The sequence below is a fragment of the Anticarsia gemmatalis genome, chromosome 27 (assembly GCF_050436995.1).
Source record: "Anticarsia gemmatalis isolate Benzon Research Colony breed Stoneville strain chromosome 27, ilAntGemm2 primary, whole genome shotgun sequence".
Lineage (NCBI taxonomy): Eukaryota > Metazoa > Arthropoda > Insecta > Lepidoptera > Erebidae > Anticarsia > Anticarsia gemmatalis.
In genome coordinates, this window is record NC_134771.1 from 5,291,912 (window position 1) to 5,314,437 (window position 22,526).

Here is a 22,526-nt window from a genome sequence, read left to right on the forward strand (position 1 = left end):
ATGGAAAATTTTTCGGGAGAAAAGGACTATATTATGCATGATTGTCGCAAAGAGGATACTTTTACTTGGGAGTCGAGTGTGAGGCTTGCGTTAGTGAGGGAAGAGGACTTCGGCATGTATTTGGAAGAGAGGGAAGGGAGGAAGCGCAAGTGGCAGGGGGAGGGCAAGATGATGAGGCGGGACGAGAGCGAGGATAAGGAGCAGAGGAAGGTGCCGCCCAAGAAAGTGATGGGTGAGTGTTTTACTTTTTTCTTTTTTGTACGACTGTAATTGTTGTACTACATGAATATGCGATTCTAATCAGTATTTATAAAAGTCAGAGTATAAGCTTTTGATTTGTGATATATTCGATGTAGATATATCTGAGAGTTCGATCTTCGGTTCGAGCAATTATCTTTTGAATTTTTATAATTTTTGCTGACTATTTTCAATAGTAGGATGGAGTTTGGTTACTTACCCATTATATGGCAATAGGCTCAGCCTTCTAATACATAAAACTAACATTGTAAATAGCGAGACTGGTGATTTTATTCACCTCTGCTTACACCTTCGGATATAAAAGGAATAACGTCATAAAAATGCGTAAAAAGGCTACTTAATCGTATGTAGGTGATACCCTATTTCATGGGATTAACATTGTTAATAGCGAAACGAGGACTTATTTCGTACACCTCTGTGTCTGTCTACACCAGGGGCTCCCAACCTTTTCTTAGTCCGGGACCACTTTTATATTATTCTTGTTAGCAGGAACCACTATGTTAGTATATTAAAAGTAAAGTGTAATAATCGTGCTGAAAATTTTAAATTTTAGAGACATTCGCGGACCATATTTTGAGTTCCACGGCCCACTGGTAGTCCGCGGACCACTGGTTGGGAACCACTGGTCTGCACTTTCGGGTATAACAGGGATAATGTGATACATATATGTTTTATATACATATCTTTGTCTATAAATGGGCGTGTATCAAAGTATATAAGCCAATAAGCGATGAGTTTTACATAATATAATTAATTTAACACGGCTTCGTTCGTGTGTTGACATAAGATGACCAATAAATGATGTTTGTACATAGATTATTTTGTATCAGAAGTGATGCAGGTTTGATGCTTGAGTTTTGTACCTATATGTTATTGAGTTTGAAGTTCGATAATGCCCGGTTTCTGTGTACATCTAGCGGTAGTTTATCTATTCAATATATTTATGTGAGTTTAAACGCTATTGAATAGATAAACTATCGCTAAAATGTTCCTTAGAAACCGAGGGTAAGCGTAGTTGGCTACCAGGCAAGTCAGCTACTCTTCATGAAATGTCAAAAACACATTTTAGTATAAAAATACAGTGTAGTGACGTCACAGTTTTGTATTTTCGTTGGTATCAAATGAGTGCCTAATAAAATGTTTCAGTTTGTAGTAATTACAATCTCAACATGTTTACGAAATAAATTACATTGCCTGAGCATTTTAGATGAACCTTTTACGAGAAAAAGTTTAATCATGTTTCGTTAACCCAGTCAACTACCCAATTGTTATAAGTTGTCAAAATTATTATCATCCGTTATTTGTATGTTTGTAAAAGTCCCCGCGACACAAGAGCAATTCTTAATGCGAGAGTTTTCTCTTTCAAAAACAAACAAAAAATTTGCTGTTGTCAAGTACCAAATTATTAAATTAGTATTGTATAGTTACTGTTAAATATTAATTAATAATGAAAGTGAAATGTGAAAGAAACTCAAATCTGTGAAATACTATTAAATTCAAAACAATCCTCACTGATTCACACATCATTTAGGTAGAAAACCCAACAATCCAATTAAGTTTATTTACCATTCAACTTATCTATACTAACTGATAAAGTAACGAGTTGTGATATACAGCAGTTTCGGATGATACGTCGTGACAGACTAACGTACACGCGGTTTTAATACGAATCGGTGCTGTGCTCAAAGTATAATAAAAAGTGAATTTTTAATACTAATTGTGTGTGTTCATAGTGTTTGTATAAATGTGAATGTAGGTACTAAAAAAAGTGTTTTTTTGTTGGTAAAACATTTGGATGTCTCGTTTCCTCTTTGCGTTTTGTTAATGGTGTAGAAAAGGACGTAAGATTGAAAGATTGTTTTCGTTGTAAGAAAAGTTTGTTAGAGGAATCGTTTTGACGTTGTTGCAATGGATAAAATATTAACTACGTTAAAATTATTTGTTATAATGTTGAGTTTTGGCATGGATTTAAAATCATCCATACAACAAAGATGAAAACTCGTAATACTTCTCTTATAAGAAACCTATTGCTATAACTATTTGACATTGCACGGTGATGAACACAATCATGTATTTTAACTTAATTTACTTGACGTTTCGGCCGTGGCTAAACTGACTGTATCCGCAAGTCAAGTCTCTTTGCCGGAAATTTGTATTTGATACCATGCACAGATTTGTTATGTGCTTAAAAACTTCTGAAAATCGTCGTATTTCAGCATCATAAACTTCAGAGGAAATTAATGAAGGAACGTTGGCAAGGAGTGACCATGTCTTTGTTAGTAGCGTTTTTTTATATGAGTTTTAACGCTATTGAATAGATAAACTACCGCTAAATGTACCTCAGAAACCGGACGTAAGGAATCTATAAATAAAACTCAAAGGTGACTGACTCACATAGCGATCTAACAACTAACCAAAACAACTGCCAAAATTCCCCCTGGTAAGCTAACCGATACTTATCCAGGACTGGTGAAAACCGGGCTAAATATTACATTATAAGTTCAAAGGTTAAAACAACTAGGAAGTAAGAAAAATATGTTGAAATCACTAATCTTAATTGTTTCTCGTTAACTCAGCCGTATCGAAACACCTATATAACAAAGATAATTTTATTTATTTAATGACGACATAATTAAAGACTTTATGCTTGTCATGAAACTTTATAAACATGAACTGTAAACTGTCATATAAAAAGTCAGATCTAAGCAACTTTAAGACCTCACAAATAACCGCAATTGTTATAAGTATCGAATAAAACATACAAATAGAGTTATACATATGTTCATAATGTTATTTTGTTATACATAGTTAGATTTTGTGTAGAACTTGGCACTCTCTTTGATCTCCACCCTTTTTGCGGCGAAGCCCACAACCAAGCATAGGTTTCGTATTGAATTTTGCTTTCTGTAAATCTATGTAACAAACACCCAGAAAGTTTTAGTTCAGCTGTAAAACTTAGCACTTTGACAATGAACTATAAAAATAATATAAATAAAACTAGCTGACCCGGCAAACGTTGTCTTGCCATATAAATTAAAAACAAAATAGTGTTACTTAGGGGTATAAGATTCTCAGACCTACTCAATATGTACACAAAATTTCATGAGAATCGGTCAAGCCGTTTCGGAAGAGTATGGTAACGAAAACTGTGACGCGAGAATTTTATATATTAGATACTAGCTTACCCGCGCAACTTCGCTTGCGTCACATAAGAGAATCATAATTTTCCCCATTTTCGTAACATTTTTCACTGGTACTCTGTTCCTATTGGTTGTAGCGTGATGATATATAGCCTATAGCCTTCCTCGATAAATGGGCTATCTAACACTGAAAGAATTTTTCAAATCGGAGCAGTAGTTTCTGAGATTAGCGCGTTCAAACAAACAAACAAACTCTTCAGCTTTATAATATTAGTATAGATATTGACACACATAGTGTTGCTAACCAAAAAAAGTACCGAATAACAAGTGATAGCTATTAAACAATCAATGTTATCTTTTATCTCTTTCTGACGTATGTTTCCGTCATATTTGGAAATAGATTAACATTTTATTCGTTAACGTGTTTTTAAGAATTTTTTACCGACTTGAAAGAAGGAGGAGTTACTATGTTCTTATGTACTTATTATTTTTGTAAGTTTACTGATCTCTCCCCCAACGGTGGCATTCGATTATTGCTCAACTAGGTTCCCAGATTCAAATTTCTGATTTGCATTGCATATAAAATATGTACTTTACTTTTGACTAAATTAATTCTGCGATCTTATATTTAATATAGGTTTCAGTGATTACATTAATGTATTCAAGTTCCCGGCTTAATAAACTGTCTGATACAAGAACATCAAGATACTATGCGCTTTAAAAAAACAATCTCAACACTTTTAAAATCTCTTTGAATTCAAGAATCACAAATGAGTACACGGTTCATTAGGTTTCTTTCAGTGAGCTCGTGAGGTACCCAAATATCGAGCTTTTTTGTGTAGAGAAAAGATTTTATTACAAGTTTATACATACTATAATGCGAAAAGACTTTTTCCCCGACTTCATATTTCACATCTCAAAAAAGGACATCATTAAATTTTCACTTTCACATTCGCCACTGCAGTAGTCTACGCTAAACACCTAACTCAAGAATCAAACCCATAAACCCACCATTTAACCACTATACCACCCAAAAACAACCCAAATTGAATCCAGGTCAATTGATAAAAATCCTCATTGCCCCTCTTTCAGCAATCTAAAACAGATAGGGCGGTAATCGAACCCCTGACCCCAGCGCGTGTTCGTATAATGCTGAAATAGTTGGTTATTAGACTTGTATGTCAGATGACCTGGTGACCTTCGGCGGCCATACTGGATTCTGTTTGATAATCGTTCCTTTATGTGTTAAATTGTGCCCTTTGAGATATTTGAACATGCATACATTATATCACCGTCTTTTTTCTATAGGTGTAGCCAGAACAAAAGAACGCTACTTGGTACGATCCTTTCAAACTTCTCTTGAATCATTCAACATCCCTACATCTTGTCGTACAGGATATATGTATGAACATGTCATCAAAAAGTGTATTCCTGTATTGTGTGGATTTCTTAATTTGACTTAACGCTTAAGGAATATAATTGTATAGGTACATAGCAAAAACAACTATTTCAACCCATTTCTGTTGGGCAAGAGCCACCCCCAGAATTAAGGGACATAGAGGCATAGTTTGGGCACTTAGCATCCTTTCAAAATCAGGTATAACGAACCCTTATATATGCAAGGTTTCATCACGATGCTTGCTTTCGCATTGTGAAAAAACTTTTGTTTATAAGAAGTGATATTATTTTACATAATTTGAAAAATCTTTGGTGTGTTGCCTTTACTTTTAACGGGCAACCACCTGAATAGGAAACGAATATTAAAACCACTCGGCTATCACTTCTCTTTACTCATTATCTGAGGTATTTTTCATGGAAGAGACTTCTAGTCGAAACTATTCTATAATATTTGGCACGTTATTTTCAAGTTCATCATCTAAATACCACACCTGCTTCCATACATAGCGAGTGCTAACTGGTCTACAACGACAGACGCTGGACGCTAAATGATGACGTGGAGTATTTGAACTGCTGCTTAGTAGGGATTGTGTTGGTAAATAGTCGTTTGTGACAAATATATACCAACTTATGTTTAAGTTCCCACTATGTCGTAACGATTAATTTATCGTTGGACGACTGTCGTCTCTAGCTGTTCCCATTATAACGATTTTCTGTCGTCAAACCATTTTATTGTTTAGTGACTGTCATATCTAGCCGTCCCCACTGTTACGATAATCTGTCGTCACTGCAAAAAAATGTCGTAGACGACAGTAAGTCGTGTCGTTCTATATGTGAACACCTCCATTTAAACACATGAGCCACGACACTTAAAACTACACGATTATCTGTCGTCACGACATAGTGGGAACGCGCCCTAAGACTTATGTGTATGTGTCGTGTGTAACTTAACCACGGAATAACTAACACAAGAGGAAAGGACGTTTCAAACTATTTCATTGAAGATGGCTGTCGACAAACTCAGCTGGTGACATTTAACTGAAATAAGAAAAGAAATAAACGACTATTACAAATTTAAATGACCAGCCATATATCTATCTATACTAATACTAATATTATAAAGCTGAAGAGTTTGTTTGTTTGATTGTTTGTTTGTTTGTTTGAACGCGCTAATCTCGCGAACTACTGGTCCGATTTGGAAAATTCTTTCAGTGTTAGATAGCCCATTTATCGAGGGAGGCTATAGGCTATATATCATCACGCTACGACCAATAGGAGCAGAGTACCAGTAAAAAATGTTACAAAAACGGGGAAAGTTATGATTCTCTTAAGTGACGCAAGCGAAGTTGCGCGGGTCAGCTAGTCAATGATATTAGAGTCGTATTTTGCACTAATACTTTGTGTTTTATGTCGCAATTCTATCTACGTGTTGTTAGTGTCATCTCTTAGGTTAGTATAGACGTCGCCAAACAACTTGAACATAATTTGCTGTATTAGAAAGTAAACATAATGTAGACCCAGTGCAGAGGACACTTGTTTGGCTGTTATACCAGTCGGGTGGTCGAAGCTGAAACGCCTTCCCCTTTGCGCAAAACTGTTATTTCTAAACTGACCTAAAAATCGTTCACTAAGATGTAGCGAAATTGTTCAAGTTGTTTGGCGGCACCTTTACTAGGGTATGTATAGCTGCGCATACTTCATATGGCACGCGCGCCCACATGCCCCTTCTTCTTAAAATCAAAATCAAATCATTTATTCATTTACAATTACTGAATCTACCACTAGCTCGGAAAGGGGGTAGAGCCTTATTTTTTTACCTAGTCCTTAAATGTGATTAAAATTTAATTGCCTTATAATAATATTGTTATTTTTCTTCGTTTAAGCTATTGCGTTATAGGTCGTACGAATGCATTGTCACTGGCAGCAATCAATTACAAACAGATAAACAAACTCATTGACTGATAAACATTAATATTTTCTATCATTACTAACCAGTTTGAACCGGTTTACGTACAAGCACTGTCGTATCTGGTTTGAACAAGATTTTTGACAGTGATAATAATTTTGTACGAATGTTTTTGACTGATATGGAGACTTGCACTATTTGAAGTAGTGCTTAGAGGAAAAGTTCATTTAAAAAGATTTGACTCTTGATAAAATAGTTACTGGAATCATTAATGACATAATCTCTCACAATCCAAAAACGTGAGGAAACCTTGCATGCGAAGACTCCTTGAATTTCGTCTTTAAGGAATCCTAAGTCTTTTAATCTGCATTTGTGCAGCGTATCGGACTTAATTCTAACTTTTCTTTAAATCTAGCAACCAATTTTCGCAAATGGATATGTCATTTCTATTTTATTTCTGATGCTATCTTAGCATCACCATTCCGTGGTCTGTTTCATCAGACAAACTAAAAAAGATCAAAATTACTTCAAACTCAAAATCATAGTCAAATTTTGTCGAAAAGACAGAATTTGCTAAGAGAGACCAACTTAATTCAGTCTCAACTTAGGTCTTCGCTCATCCTAATACTTTATCAAATTACACCTTAGGGATAGACTTTCCTGGGTATGGATAATAATATGTCTGAGTATCTGGTCTGAGGTCTTAGCCCATTCGATTAGCAATGTCTGAGTAACTTTTCGAGTTTCCACTGCCTCCGTGGCGCAGTGGTTTAGGTCGCCACGCCAATACCATTGCGTCGGGAGGTCGTGGGCTCCATTCCCACACGGAACAATTATTTGTGCGATCCACAAGTAATTGTTTCGGGTCTGGTTTTACTTTGTGTCCGTTGTTTGTATGTTTGTAAAAGTCTCCGCGGCACAAGAGCAATTCTTAATGCGGGAGTTGTCAAAAAGTATTTTGAGAATTTTAATGCGCATATTTGTATAGTTATGTCACGACTGAATTATCATGGTTGACGTAATTTCATGTTTATATTATAACACTTTTATATGTGTTGCTTTATTTGCCACTTTTCATATCACTCGGTTATTTTGCTCTGTTTTTTTCCCATAAGATAACTGGCCCCTTGATTGTGGATGTTTATTTAGGCAGTCTTAAACATTGATTGGTGGTAATTGGGAACTAACGATTTAATAAAGTGCATTGATTGATCTGAGTATTTGAGTACGAAGATTGTAACTGCCAAAATATCAAAAAAAATGAGGTAAAATACATGATGCAGTTAATAGTTGCAAGAAATAAAGAATGAGTTCTTTCTACAACTAAATACTTATTACTTTAAACATTCGCGTTATGTACGTTATGTGTAACGATCTCAGTGCCAAAACGTCTTGTAAAGCATGGTAAATGAATAAATATAACTACGTAAATAATAAACAACAATTGATTGGAAACATTTTCCTATATTTTATCCAACTGCGCGACGCATAGAAGGGTAGTAAGGGTGTTTATTACTATCCTATTTATAATACGCCAAGAGGAAACGAAACGAAACATAAATACTTAGATTTCGTATTTTTTAGGCTCTACATATCTTGCGATAAAAAACTAAACAACGACTTATATAATATAAAAAGTGCAACAAACAAACATACATAAAACAAATCAAACAGTGCCAATGGAAAACTTGGAGTGACTGCAGTGAGAGTGAAGTGAACCCTATACCATGACACTAGAACATTTCCTAAGCCAAACTAAATACCATTTGAACATCCTATGCGAGTCAAATGTTTGGACGTTTACTATAATATACGATTGGATTTTCTGACAGTGACTTGAAAACTATCAGCCGAATTTAAATCTCCTGTAAAAGGATCGAAAAGGGAATCGTCGCGCAACGCCATCTGTCGTACGGATAGCGTCAACTGTGAGAGTAACTAACGCCATCTGTGTTTGGAAATCGACAACTTATACTTACGACATCTTTCTATAACGCGTTATTGGTGATATTGAGTAAATAGAAAGTATCTTGATTTTTCCTTGATAGTATCGCATCGAAATTAACGACTATATTGATATTAACATTGCGTCGTGCGAGCATTGATCACTTTTTGCTGCGACACGTGACGCCATCTGCCGGTGGACGCTGATCGACTATCACTGCCACAAGTACTGCCATCTACCGGTGGACACGGATCTACTATCATTGCGACAAGTAGTGCCATCTACTGGTGTAGATCGTCAAACTGTCCAACATGGTGGAGGATACCATGCCGCAGCAGGAGCGCGTCTCCGCGGCTGCGGTGCTACAGTTTGCTGCGAGAGAAGCGAGGGAAGGCAGGAGGTTCACGGAGTTCGGTGCGCACGCGTTCGCCAGCATCACTTATAATGCTTATGGTACTTATGTTTTGTATTTATTTTTATATTTTCATTTGAATTTATATTTAAGAGACCTTCGTGCACAGCCGCTTTCGGAGGGTTACAAAACTTTTAGGATTTTATAATAACGCATCTCGAATGAACTCAAATAGTCATGTATTGTAATTATAGTGGCCAATGTGTGATCATGGCCCTTGAGAACGCCTGTTCATGCTAAAGTAATAGATACACTTCATCATATGGTATAACAAAACCTTTAGGGTTTTGAAATACATAGATTAATTAAATGCTACAAGTGTCTAAAACGCGGTGAATGACAACCTTGATGTTTTTTTTCCTATGTTATATTGAACTTTTCTATAATCACTACGATAGACCAAAATGTTACCAAGTAGGTATGAAATTTAAAAACGTTTATGACCCATTTTCTACAAACATTAAAATAAAAACCAAAAATCATTCCCAAAACTTCAGAACAGATTAGTTTCCTAACGATCATTCTCATATTTGATTATAATTTAATGGTTATTCATTAACACAATAAAGAGTGAGTTCAATGCACGCTGGTGAGATAGCAACAATCATTTACTATATGTTAGAGGAGGCTAGACGTGTTGTTTATAACTATGTAATAAATATAAAACATCCCAGTGACAAAATGTCATAAGTGCTTAGTGCAATGTATGAGATTCCGATGTCAAAATGACTTACTACTAATTTGTATGGGCCGTTCCAGTGTCCAGATGTCTTTAGTGCATCCTAAAATGTGTTAAATTAAAATTTTGCCGTTCCACATGTAGGTATTAGGAATAGATCAGAAATAAAAATCAATTCAATCTGATTATTCTCCATCGTTTTTTCTTGATAAACTTAATTTTATATTCTCTATGTACATAACTTCTGCTTTTACGCTTTGATTATTAATTTTATCAGATATTTTGGTACTACAAATTACCTACAGATAAGTTAAAGTGAGTACATATATTTTTTTGTAAAAATTGCGTTTTCCTCTGGCAACACTATATACAAAGTACAGTCTTCTACCAAACTACCTTCATAATCTACAGTGCATGATTAAACTTCAAATGAACGAGTAAAGTACTAACAAGTACAGTGCAAGTAAATACTAGTTCTCTCATACACGGGCCAAAGGTCCCCTGATAAGTATGTACTACAATACTGTTTGCAGTTCAATGCAGATATTCATATTTATCTATGTATGTGGTGATTAAGAGTTCGTTTTATTATTTAGCTTTTCAAACTTTTTATGGACTACTGCCCCCTTTACAACATTAAATATTTTATTATGTAGATCATAAGTTTTCAAACTTTTTATGGACAACCACCCCCTTAACAATGAAAAATAAATTATAAGGCTCCCTTAATTGTTTGTTTATTGTTTAAAAAAGACAACTCCCGCCCTAAGAATTTTTCTTGTGTCACGGGGACTTTTACGAACATACAAACAATGGACACAAAGTACAACTAGACCCGAAACAATTATTTGTGGATCGCACAAGTAAAAGTTCCGTGAGGGAATCGAACCCACGTCCTCCCGACGCAATGGTACCTATATCTAATACCTAAACCACTGCACCACGGAGGCAGTAAATTCTTTAAAAATCATTTAAAATTAATGATGATTCTTCTTTTTAAATATGTAGGTACTTATTTCTCGGCACTTAGAGGTCAATCATTAACAACGATACTTGTCTTGTAACTAAGATAACACAAGCCAAATATTTTGACCAACGGAAAATTTCGTCCAAGTGGTACTTTTATGCGTGTTATCTCTAGTGCCAGAAATTCTCGAACGATCGACAATTATTCTGAAAAAAAACGTTCCTCATAACAGTAATTGCGACGATAAGGCACTAAAAAGTACCAATCGCCACTTGCACAACAGATAAACTCAATATTTACTTTAAATAGTACGTGACACTATTCGATATCAGTGCACGTGTTTATCTCATGAAGTACCAAAGTGCCTCGGTGGCACTAAAAAGTACCACTCAGGCGAAAAGCGAGCTTGAAGACAGTCGATATACGATATATTCGTTTGACTTTGGTTTGAATAAACAAAGTGATAATGGGTCAAAAGTTAAGTGGTTGGTAAACTGGCTTGTACTAGTTCGAGGCACGAGTTCGGTTTTGTTTGGGTTAGAAGTAGAAAATCATTATTATATTCACTCGATAGCCTTTATGTAAACTTATATATAACTTAGGGCTTGTCCTTTGATCAGCTGAATCAGTCTACAACCTCCTTCGGGTTTCTAAGGTTAAAAAAATATTAATTTAACTATGTGGTAAAGTATACGTCAGCCAATCACTTGGTTTTGAGTTCGATTCCCGAGTCGAACAAAAGAGCTCTAATACTAGAATATAACAAATAGTAGCCCGTAGTTTGGTAACGTGCCCGGTATATGGCAATAGACTCGCCCCTTATTACATGGCACTAAAATGTAAATCGCGAAAAATGGGTGTATTTCATACATTTGCTTTCGGGGTATAACAAGCGTGATGTTTTGCACGTAAAGTCCCGTAAAAATAATACCTACTGAATATATAAATAATTGACCCTATATGACGATAAACAATTAAAATATGTCTACATAGTAACCGCTCTATCAGTTAGACAAACAACACGACAAAACAAATAATTGTAATCAGTATTGTTAAGAAAACAAGTAGGATAGGTATGTTTCTTTTGATGGAGTGAAAAAATATGAAGTATATGGAATCTGTAGGTACTAACATTTTGTGAAAAACATTGGGTTAAGATTTACTAATAATAAAGAATAGCTGTAATGTTTATTGGTTCAAAAATAATTCTTACGACGCCGATGTCATGAATATGACTCAGGGCTTAAACAATTTTTAAACACTTTTAAGTAGTACCCGATAAAGTATTAAGACAACCACACTTTCCTTCGATCTGAAATAGGAATTTCGTGCAACTAAGCCAACTAAAATGCGGCCATTTTATTCTAAGAGAACATGATTACCCGATTAAGTTTAACTGTATATGTACGGAACTCTATAGGTCGAAAGCTTATAGTCTGACTAGAAATACGATTATTTTAACGATTACTATGTGCAAAGTTTTTCGGCTGGCCATATCTGACCTAGGTACCTTACTTCGACTCGAAGATTCAGTCGCGACCAAATATATGGACACAACTAATATCGGTGCAGAAATCGCTCTAATAGAAACCTTGTTCACTTGTCAATCTGTTTTCAGCCGCGTTGAGCGACATGGGCGGCAGCGGCACCAGTTCCTCGTCATCACACATGTCGCCCGGCTGGCAGGTCAACGACCTCGACCTCGACCTGCCCGGCGAACTGTCTATGAAGTGAGTCTATTAACACCTATATACACTAACAATACTATAAAGTATATAGACCAACACAGTGGATTGGCTTTTAATATTCACTTAAATTATAAGCTTGCTTTGGTCTTTAATTGAAGAAGCAGTCTGATAACAAACCTTAATAAATAAAATATATGCTATTACGAATCAAAGACCTAAGATAGATCCTCGTATATCATTCAAATATATGTTTTGTGTGGTAATCTAATTCACTACACCCTTTACGGTAGTAATATGGAAGCATTGTTAACTACTGCAGCTAAGGGAATGTAAAACAAACTTACGTTTCTTTAAAAAACTTAAAACAACAAACTTTATCGACACTACATTTATTCGGTGTAACCAATCTCTACACCACAAACACACTAACGCCATCTATTATCCGACACTTCACAACTCTGACACAAACTTCTCCCCTCGGCTGCAGTGAGGCGCTGTTGTCGCTGCCGTCGCTGGCGGTGTTCAAGCAGGAAGCACCTTCTCCTACAGGAGCAGTGCTCTCCCCACCACGCCGCCCGGCTTGGCAGAGGAGGCCTGATGATAGACAGGTAACAAGTTTAATATTAGGTCGGGGAAAAAGTCTTTTCGCATTATAGTATGTATGAACTTGTAATAAAATTTCTTTGGCTTCAAGAATCACAAATGAGTACACGGTCCATTAGGTTTCTTTCAGTGAGCTCGTGAGGTACCCAAATATCGAGCTTTTTTGTGTAGAGAAAAGATTTTATTACAAGTTCATACGCACTTAATGCGAAAAGACTTTTAATCCCTTACCTAATACATTTCATGTTCTCTTCAACATTATTTTCTGAATTTCTTTCGTATAATAAACTAGCTGACCCGGGCAACTTCGCTTGCGTCACATAAGAGATTTCATAATTTTCCCCGTTTTTGTAACATTTTTCGTTGCGAGTCCGCTTTTTAAGGACGTAGTGTAATGTTAAATACAGCCTATAGCCTTCCTTAATAAATAGGCTATCCAACAGAAAAATAATTATTCAATTCGCACCAGTATTTCCTGAGATTAGCGCGTGTGACCAAACAAACAAACACTACAATTTTATAATATTAGTATAGATATGGTTGTAATAGTTTCGTTGTTCAGGTACTAATTAAATTAAATAGTAATTTAACCTTATTACTGTCCCACCTGGCAAAAGCTTTCCTTAGAATAAGAGCAGGCTTCCATGTTGAATCCACCACGCTGGTAAATTGCATGTTGGGATTCACTATAATATATTATCTAATACTTACAAGCTGAAAAGCGTGGTTCCTGATATCTTTTATCCCATTTTTAGCCTATTAGGGGTTGATTTTTGATAGATAAGTGGTTTGACCCCAAGTCTTCGACTAGTTCCCGTAAAATTTCATCAAAATCTGTTCAGCCGGTTAGCAAAGCTCAAAACACTACCTGAGTATGAATTTTGGTGCGACCTAGGCTAGTGTAACTTGTGTTCAATCGTCGTTCCCCTGCGTTCTATGTACATTTCTTATTATAGCAGCCATTTAACCGATTTTTGTAATAAACACCTATGTCTTTCTCTGGTTCAAAACTTACTATCATTAATTCCCGTATTCTATTATACATTAAACATGCAACGCGAGAGTTTAAAAGTTATGATTACTATCACCCTGCCAAATTTCAACCGAATTGGCTGCACCGTTTCTACGTGAGAAACGAACAAGCAAACACATTTATAATATTAAGTAGCTGACCCCGCAAATTTCGTATCGCCTAACAACTCATTTTTAACAAACAAATAAATAATTGTTTTTTTTTTTGTATTTTTAAAGAATTAGTCAAATCGGTCCAGCCTTTCACGCGTGATGGTGTGACTAAGGGAAATATGGATTCATTTTTATATCCATAGATAAAGATTTAGGTTCTTCTATGCCCTAAAGGGAAATTAATCGATGTTTTGGACGTTTTTCCAAATTGGACATCTTTTCTTCAAAATTCTATCTCTTAGGTCGACTCCTTCTTCTTTCTACATAACTCTATATTCTCCATTCTCTAGTGTCTTCAATCAGAATCCATGCCCACCCATCTCTAAGGCTTGCAAGCCTCATTTCTATATAGTTTGTTATATTGTATGTTTTTTTGTTTGGTCCCCAGATCGCACTGGATAGTTCGAAATTAAAGCAAGCCGATTGGGAACATGAAGTGAAGAACTTGTGTGAGGTTGTTATATTACACAAATGTATATTTTATAACCTTAGTATATAGGGTAGAAGTAGGTTTCGTTAAACCTAATTAGATAGCTTAATGTATAGGGAAAAAATAGACATCGTTAAACCTCAAAACATTAGCTGTCTGTCAGTAAAAGTACCTTCCAAATCGGTTGAGGAGATTAGCCAGGACAAATAGACAAGACAATATCTTTACCTGACGGGGTTTTGCTTGTAGGTTTTGACCTAGATTTTTTTTCCAATGATAGGTCGTAACGTGCTTTAAGATAGCTTATAGCCTCTAACAGATAGTGGCTATCACTTTTCTTAAATACATGGCTAAGGATTGGTATAGTCCTTCAACTTAGTTAAGGGACTGGTATGCAAGTGTAGCGGCTGGCAGAGGTACACAAAATATAGAAAATCTAAATTTCGAATATCTTCAAGGTCTAATCCCTCTCCCATTCCGAAAGGAGACCCACGCCCAGTCGTGGGACTGTAACCTAAATATTTATAACTCAAAGGTGACTGACTGACATAGTGTTCAAAGTTTGTAGTAAAATTCTGTCCTAAGTCAAAAACCACGCGGAAGGAGTCGCGAGCAAAAGCTAGTCTAAATATAGATAACTTATAGGTGACTGATATACTGATTATATCAACGCACAGCCCAAACCACTAGACGGATCGGGGTGAAATTTGATTCGCTGAGAAAGTATTTTGATCAATTCTACCCCCAAGCGGATAATATAGGGGATGAAAGTTTTAATGAAGATTCTGTCATTAGTCACAAACCACGCGGCTGAAGTCTTATAATATATTTGTGTACTGTTACTGGTTGCTGACGTAAGTCCTTTGGTTGCAGATAACCAACATGGTGGTAGACAACCAGCGCGATGTGATGGACGAGGGTAGCTGCCAGCAGTCCCCCCCTCACAACGCTAACATGATGGTACAACATGGTAAGTACCACCATTAATATCTTTGGAAAAACACCATAAACGACCATGAATAATTTAATCGAAATGTCGGATAAAGAAATGGTATCGTCTCGTACCCTTAATTTTCAATTGCGCTTAAAACCCTATTAGTATTATGAGTACGGTATAAAGTAATAGTTTTGTAAAAATCATCATCAAACAAACGCTGCTTTCCCGTGCGTAATCCTGTACGCTCCTAAGAACGCGCGATAGAGTGTGTGTGTAAAGGTGGCCATTGTTAGCCAGTTTTTTTAAACAGAGTCTTGAAGAAACTTCGCAATATCTGGGTATCAAACCCAAGACTTCGTAATGATATAACTCTGCAATATTTCTAAGTAATGTGTGTATATTACAGGCAGCCCCGAGAGCATGCAGTGTCAGCCCACGATGCCGCCCGGCACTATGATACCGCTCAACGGTTACCATTCACCAAACGGACAAGAAAATAAGAGTGAGTAGCTATATTAGAGTAGTCTGTGGGGGAACGAGGTGATCGTGTTCCTCCAACACAGAGGGAGGATCCTCCGACCAGGCGAGGTGATCATGCCTGGTGGGCCTAGGCTGCCCGACTGTTGTAGTCGGGAACTTGTATATATAGTCAGTTGCAGTGCAAACTTCGATAGCGCGATCTAGGACTTGTGACGTCAGTCACACTGCGCGTGGTGGTTGGTTGCGCGCCGGTCCCAGTAGATGTCGCTGTATGTAGCGAGCCGCTACAAGTCTATCTTTACAGATATTGCCTCGCGGGGCTGCTCGCTTAGTCTGGACCCGGATAATGACTTTTCCAAGTTATGTGTGTATTACAAATAATATCACTTGTTCTAACGGTGAAGGAAAACATCGTGATGCAACCTTGCATGCTTGCATGCTGGGCAAAGCCGCGGGCGGGAAGCTAGTCAAATATAAATAAGAAAAAGTCGAATAACACTTTGCCTGACTCGGGAATCAAGCCCGAGACCTCATGTTCAGTAGTTACGCTACCGACTGTACTACGGAGTTGTTAATATTGATGCTTATTCGTTGTCTAACAGACGCAGGTCTACTGATGTGTTCGCCGAGCTCGCTAGAAGGGTTCCTGCAGTCACCCATGCAGCCGCGCTCTGAGCCCAGCTTCAAAGATGACACCAGGTACATACATACTTATATACCACAGGCTTTCCTCGTAGACTTGGCTGAAAATTGATGGAGAACAATACTTTAAATAGGATCTATCTGTCTATCGTATGGTTAGTGGTCAACCTAGTGTCAAAGTTGTTCAAGCCGCCCGAAAGGCCTTTGACATGGCTTAACGACTGTTATCATAGTTGACAACAACCGGGACCGACATTTTACGTTCCCTCCGAAGCACGAAGGCGCTCAGTTCAAATACCACTATGCGGTCACCCATCTATAGAATGACCGCGCCAACGGTTGCTTAACCTACAGATCGTTTACCGACCGGTGAGTGCAAATGGCTATGAGGAAAAGATAGGATCAAAATGTGTTCCTAAGCCTAAAACTCAAACACGGCCTACCAATTTGACTTATTGTTTTGTTAAATTGTATTTAAGACGCGAGAAAGGTTTTTATGGGGAGAACAAAAACCTACCTTACGGTTATACGATAAGTATATTTGCGAGAAAAAGTATAACATATTAATGGTATTTTAATAATAATGAGTTTGTGGCAAAACGCCATTTAAATTAAAAGCAACTGACTTCAAAAATGTAATCCTTTATTCATTTAGATCAAGTATAGACGCTTATGTTGGTCACATATACAGTAGGTAAATGTACCGCAGGCGCCCATAGCCAGTTGCGCTCACCGGTCGGTAAACGATCTGTGGGTTAAGCAACCGTTGGCGCGGTCACTCCATTGTCGGTCCATCCACACATATTTGTACTGGGCGTCCCCGTGCTTCGGAGGGCACGTTAAAAGTCGGTCCTGGTTGTTATCTACTAAGATAACAGTCGTTAAGCCACGTCAAAGGTCTTCGGGCGGCTTGAACAACTTTGACGCTAGGTTGACCACTAACCATACGATAAGAAGAATTTACCGCCAGTTCAGAAGGTACGGCCAATTTTTACTACAATAAATTGGTTATGTAAGGAACCACATAGGCATCATTTGTACACGATACCCTACAAAAGTTAAACTAGAATTTCAATCCCAAAACCCATATTTCTACCATAAAAAAATACTATAAAGTTAATCTTTCCCCCTTAGGTTCCAATACGTGCTGGCAGCAGCGACATCTATCGCCACGAAGCAGAATGAGGAGACCCTCACGTACTTGAACCAGGGCCAGCCCTACGAGATCAAACTGAAGAAGCTGGGAGACCTGTCACATTATAAGGGCAAAATATTGAAGGTATGTACTATAAAATAAATATCATTGGACAACTCACACACAGTCATTTGATTCCAAACTAAGCAGAGCTTGTACTATGGTAACCAGATAACTGATAAACATACTTATATACTTGTAAATACATACTTATATAGATACATTAACAACCAGACTTAAAGACTCTTGCTCATCACACAAATATTTGTCCCGGTTGGGATTCGACGCTACGGTAATTGCGGCAAGGCGACCACGTTAACCACTACGCCAAACGTGCAGTTAAAATCTATACTAATATTATAAAGCTGAAGAGTTTGTTTGTTTGTTTGTTTGTTTGAACGCGCTAATCTCAGGATCTACTGGTCCGAATTGAAAAAAATATTTCACTGTTAGATAGCCCATTTATCGAGGAAGGCTATAGGCTATACATCATCACGCTACGACCAATAGGAGCAGAGTACCAGTAAAAAGGTTACAAAAACGGGGAAAAATTTCGCCGATTCACTAATGTGACGCAAGCGAAGTTGCGCGGGTCAGCTAGTAATTAATAAAACTTATATTAACGTAGGGGCTTATTACCATGTAATGACTGTAATAAGTTAATTATTTAATTTTAATAATTGTCGTACAGAGCGTGATAAAGATCTGCTTCCACGAGCGTCGGCTGCAGTACATGGAGAGGGAACAGATCGCGCAGTGGCATACTGAGAGACCCGGAGAGAGGATTGTAGAGGTACATACATACATACATACAAATAATATAGTTTCATGGGATCCAATCCAGGAATTACACGAAATAAAACATTGGAATAATAAAAAGTATCGATATATATATATATTTATTTAAATAATGTCTTCTAGGCATCTTGGTCTCATATATTAAATTAATGATTCAGATAATGATATTGTAAAATAATGTCTTTATTTGATCTGTATCATCCTCTGCTTGATCATAACGGCTGGACCCAGTTTGATGGGACATACACATACATATGTGTGGAAAAACATAATAAAGGCAACTTTTTCTTTTCAAAATTTCCTAAGGACACTATTTACACGGGAAAGACCACCACACTAGTCTTTGCCCAGCAGTGAGACACAGATTAAAACTTAATCTATACTAATATAATAAAGCTGAAGAGTTTGTTTGTTTGTTTGTTTGAACGCGCTAATCTCAGGAACTACTGGTCCGATTTGAAAAATTATTTCAGTGTTAGATAGCCCATTTATCGAGGAAGGCTATAGGCTATACAACATCACGCTAGGGTCATTAGGAGCGGAGTAGCAACGAAAAATGTTACAAAAACGGGGAAAATATTGACTCATTCTCTTAGGTGACGCAAGCGAAGTTGCGCGGGTCAGCTAGTTACTAAATAAAATCCTTAAAATAAACAAAATCGTAGGTACAGCTAGTTAATTAACAAATAATAATTAATTGTCAGGTGGACGTGCCACTATCGTACGGCGTGATTCGTGTGGAGCAACCGGCCTGTTTGAACGCGCTGCACGTGTACTGGGACCCTACTAAAGATGTCGGCGTTTATATCAAGGTAAATAAACTACGAAATAATATTAAAGAGGTCTTTTCTTTTAGCATTCGCCTTTCACAACACACCAATGACTTTTCCAAGTTATGTGTAGAACAATGCAAGAATTCAAGAGTTCTTTAACACAGTTCTTTGGGGGATGCAATGGTTTCATCCCTCACTTGCACTGTCTAACCCCAGCCTCATTCCAGGACCCGTCTTTTGGTTTAAAAACAAGTCTTGCACTCAAAATTGCTCTTGTGTCGCGGAGACTTTTACGAACATACAAACGACGGACACAAAGTACTACCAGACCCCGAATCAATTATTTGTGGATCGTACAAATAATTAATTGTTTCGTGTGGGAATCAAACCCACGGCCTCCCGACGTAATCGTAGAGGCGTGGTGACCTAAACCACTGCGCCACGGGGGCAGTCTTGTGGTTGAACAATCGAACAAATCAACTAAGTGTATTTTATTACCAGTTAGGCTCACCGGCCGGTAAACTATCAAAAGGTTAAACAACCCTTGGCGCGGTCATTCTATGTATGGATGTCTGCATAGTGGTATTTGAACTGGGCGTCTTCGTGCTTCGGAGAGCACGTAAAAAGTCAGTCCCGTTTGTTGTCAATTAAGATGACAGTCGTTAAGCCACGTCAAAAGCCTTTCGGGCGGATTGAACAACTTTGACACTAGGTTGACCACTAACCATACGATAAATACATTGATAGTACTACAACGTATAATTCCTTTCGCAGGTGAACTGCATATCAACGGAGTTCACAGCTAAGAAGCATGGCGGCGAGAAGGGTGTGCCGTTCCGTATACAGGTGGAGACTTACCTCGCCAGTGATGAGCTCACCAGGCTGCATGCTGCTGCGTGCCAGATCAAGGTGAGGATATGTAGTAGCAGGTGGAGGGGATAGGTTATTTGTTAAAGAGTTGAATACTTCTGTGCTAGAAATTAAGTTGACATGATATCTTGTCACCATGGTTTATGCTGATTGAAGAATGAAACTTGCTATAAGGCCAAAGGTTCCAAACATCTTGAAATGAATATTTTACTGCCAATAGGTCCAAATAAGTGGGCAAGGCCCAGATGGTGGGTATGGGGCGCTTATTTACTGTGTAGAGGACCGAGAGACCGTAGGGCCATATTAGTTTTACCGGCCACATTAAACGTTGTGAGGCCCTCAGTAAATGGCTTAAACCCCTATTAACCCCCGGTTTCTGTGGTACATTTAGCGGTAGTTTATCTATTTAATAACATTTAAACTCATATAAAAAAAACGCTATTGAATAGATAAACTACCGCTAAATGCACCTCAGAAACCGAGGGTAAGTCATGTCATCATAGTCTCTCGCTCACTACACATTGTCACATTCCTATGATTCTTTTGATTATGACGTAGCGAGCACGTTTGTAACGGTCCGAGTATAATAATATATTTTGTGTGCAGGTGTTCAAGCTAAAAGGTGCTGACAGGAAACACAAGCAGGACCGTGAGAAAGTGATGCGAAGACCTCGCTCCGACCTGGAGAAGTACCAGCCGGGCTGTGAAGCTACTGTGCTTACTACGGTAATTATATCATATTCTATCCAAATATGCCCCTTCTCACTCACTCGTGCGTAGGTTAGACAGGGAGAGGAATAGACTGACTTCCGAACTGGACAACTTTAGTAATTTAAATAATATATTTTTTATACAGTCTTGTTTTGCCCTAGTTTCACCATTAAATTATCTAATGGAGAGGACCTCTTAGCTTTAAATTAATAACAGCCACGCGAATCCATCTCTGAGGTAAAGCTATGCTTGCCGAAGTTGTTCTGTTGATGGGTGACCGTCTTATACTTATCGAGTTCCTCCGTGTTTCGGAAGGCACGTTAAATTGTGGGTCCCGGCTGTCATTTACAAAGATCTTTGACAACCGTTACCAGTGGTCAAAAAGGGTAATGTATAACTGTGTTGTGGAGGTCTGATAGACAGTCGCTCCATGTAAAACACTGGTATTCAGCTGCATCCGGTGAGACTGGAAGCCGACTCCAACATAGTTGGAAGAAAAGCTTGGCTGATAGTTTATCAGATGAAATTTTAACAGTAGTTTTCATGTTTTCATCCCGGCTTTTGGTAACGAGCCCGGTGTATCGCAATAGGCTCATCTCCTATTACATAGTACTAATATAATTGTTAATTAATGGCGAAACTTGGTGTTATACACCATTACCAACACCTTCGGATATAACAGACGTACTATTATAAATAAATTTATATTTGTTTGTTCATAGTTGTCAAACGATGCTCTGATGCCGCCACCGTCGTTGGTCACCACCTCGCCGCCATATTCTCCCGAGATGTGGTGAGTACAAATATATTCTCTTACTTTTTAATTCAAAACGTACGAATTCAAAGGTGTAACTGCTGTAAAGGGATCCGAATTTTTTCGGATAAACATTTAAAGTTATCCGACATTTTCTGATACTATCAAATATATAAATATCCAAATGTTTCGGATATCCCTTAAAATAACTGTAACGGAGAGATGTAAAAAAAATATTTAAAAAAACTTTTTTTTTTAGATAAAATGTATATCTGAAATTTTTGTAACCTTTTAAACAATATAACCTACACACCGGAGTCTCTGTACACGAGTATTCCAGAAGTGGCTGTACAATTACTTCTAACGTTTACCTGTAAACAAACTATGAACTTCAGCTATTGATCTACTAACCTCCTATTGAAATGACCACTGAGGTCACGCTAAGGTCACTACAAGGCGATTTTAATTTAACTGCTAAATGGTAATCATTTCATTGTATCGACTTGACTATCAATAATAATGTCCTGGCCAATAATAGGGCATGGCGGCCAATTTTATGAAAACTAGCCAACTGGGCTGGAGTTTATATTTAAATAGCGTGTACACTCTCTATTCCTTTATTATTGTACTAGCTATTACCCGCGACTTCGTCCGCCACCTGAATTTTCCCATGGGAATGCGTCATTTTCCCGGGGTAAAAAGTAGCCTATGTCCTTTCTCGGGTATCAAAATATCTCCATACCAAATTTCATGCA

The 22,526-nt window shown here is 37.5% G+C and overlaps 1 protein-coding gene across 4 annotated transcripts in view; it reads left to right on the forward strand.

Annotated features, from left to right (window-relative positions):
* gem (transcription factor CP2 like gemini) overlaps positions 1–22,526 on the forward strand; it is a 48,319-nt gene continuing 25,793 nt past the window's right edge. For 2 of the 4 annotated variants that reach the window (XM_076132105.1, XM_076132106.1), the window contains exons 1-13: positions 1–232; positions 12,324–12,435; positions 12,881–13,001; positions 14,570–14,635; positions 15,485–15,581; positions 15,955–16,050; positions 16,631–16,727; positions 17,805–17,949; positions 18,557–18,658; positions 19,368–19,475; positions 20,211–20,345; positions 20,913–21,032; positions 21,740–21,810. In XM_076132105.1, the coding sequence (XP_075988220.1) occupies positions 1–232; positions 12,324–12,435; positions 12,881–13,001; positions 14,570–14,635; positions 15,485–15,581; positions 15,955–16,050; positions 16,631–16,727; positions 17,805–17,949; positions 18,557–18,658; positions 19,368–19,475; positions 20,211–20,345; positions 20,913–21,032; positions 21,740–21,810 (1,502 nt within the window). Of the gene's footprint in view, positions 233–8,318; positions 9,101–12,323; positions 12,436–12,880; positions 13,002–14,569; positions 14,636–15,484; positions 15,582–15,954; positions 16,051–16,630; positions 16,728–17,804; positions 17,950–18,556; positions 18,659–19,367; positions 19,476–20,210; positions 20,346–20,912; positions 21,033–21,739; positions 21,811–22,526 lie in introns of those variants that run through there. The other 2 variants (XM_076132108.1, XM_076132107.1) reach the window with 2 other exon arrangements.